We start from the raw sequence: 737 nt of genomic DNA, 5'->3' as shown, positions 1-737 counted from the left end.
CTCCTCCTCCTCCTGTTCGGAGCCGGTGCGATCGCCTTCACGTGGCTCACCCTCAGCCTCCCCACTCCATTCTTCGGTAACCCTCCCCTCCGCTTTGCCCTTATTTCCCACGGGCGCCTCTAACGACACGACACACACGCATGACACAAAACACACCACACACACACGGCACACACGGCACACGATGTTCACAGATGCTATTCTGCCGAGCAACTTTGGAGTGTTGATGGCCGCTTTGGCCATTTCTGGCTTCTTCCAGGTATCGTCCGCCCCTCTCTTTTCCTTCCTAGGAGGCCTGAGCTGGCGCAGCTCACGCCACTTCTTTGACCACCCAAGGGCGGATCGGACCCGCGATCTACGAGCTGTCGGCCGAGCTCCTGTACCCCGTGCCCGAGGCCACGTCGGGCGGCCTGATGGTGCTGCTGATCAACATCGCCACCCTCATCTTCCTCTTCGTGTCGCCGTTGATCACCACGACGTGGATCAACACCATCCAAATGCTCACCATGGTCGGCTGCTTCATCATGGTACAGCAGCAAGGCCTACAAACACTGGTAAATGTGGTCTCACCATACGCACGTGTCAGGTGGTGTTCGTGAACGAGCGATACAAGCGATGGGAGGCCGAAATGGCGATCTATCACGAGAAGCCACAGCTCTCCCACCCTCCGCCTCCCCTCGGCCTCAACGTCCAGGAATGAAACCACGGCTTATTTTTTTTGTATTTGCTGGAATGGA

The 737-nt window shown here is 57.5% G+C and overlaps 1 protein-coding gene across 1 annotated transcript; it reads left to right on the top strand.

Moving 5' to 3' along the window:
• Positions 1 to 2: 2 nt before the first annotated feature.
• On the top strand, positions 3 to 700 carry ACA1_384210 (uncharacterized protein; the record flags this gene model as incomplete). Its single annotated transcript, XM_004347040.1, has 4 exons — positions 3 to 76; positions 195 to 259; positions 337 to 527; positions 587 to 700. Coding segments are annotated over 4 exons (444 nt in total), but the record flags the coding sequence as incomplete, so codon positions are not given.
• Positions 701 to 737: the final 37 nt, after the last annotated feature.

Source organism: Acanthamoeba castellanii, assembly GCF_000313135.1.
Source record: "Acanthamoeba castellanii str. Neff unplaced genomic scaffold scf7180000084730, whole genome shotgun sequence".
NCBI classification, from domain to species: Eukaryota; Discosea; order Longamoebia; family Acanthamoebidae; genus Acanthamoeba; species Acanthamoeba castellanii.
Note: the sequence above shows the minus strand (reverse complement) of the source record. Positions and strands in the feature narration are given on the sequence as shown.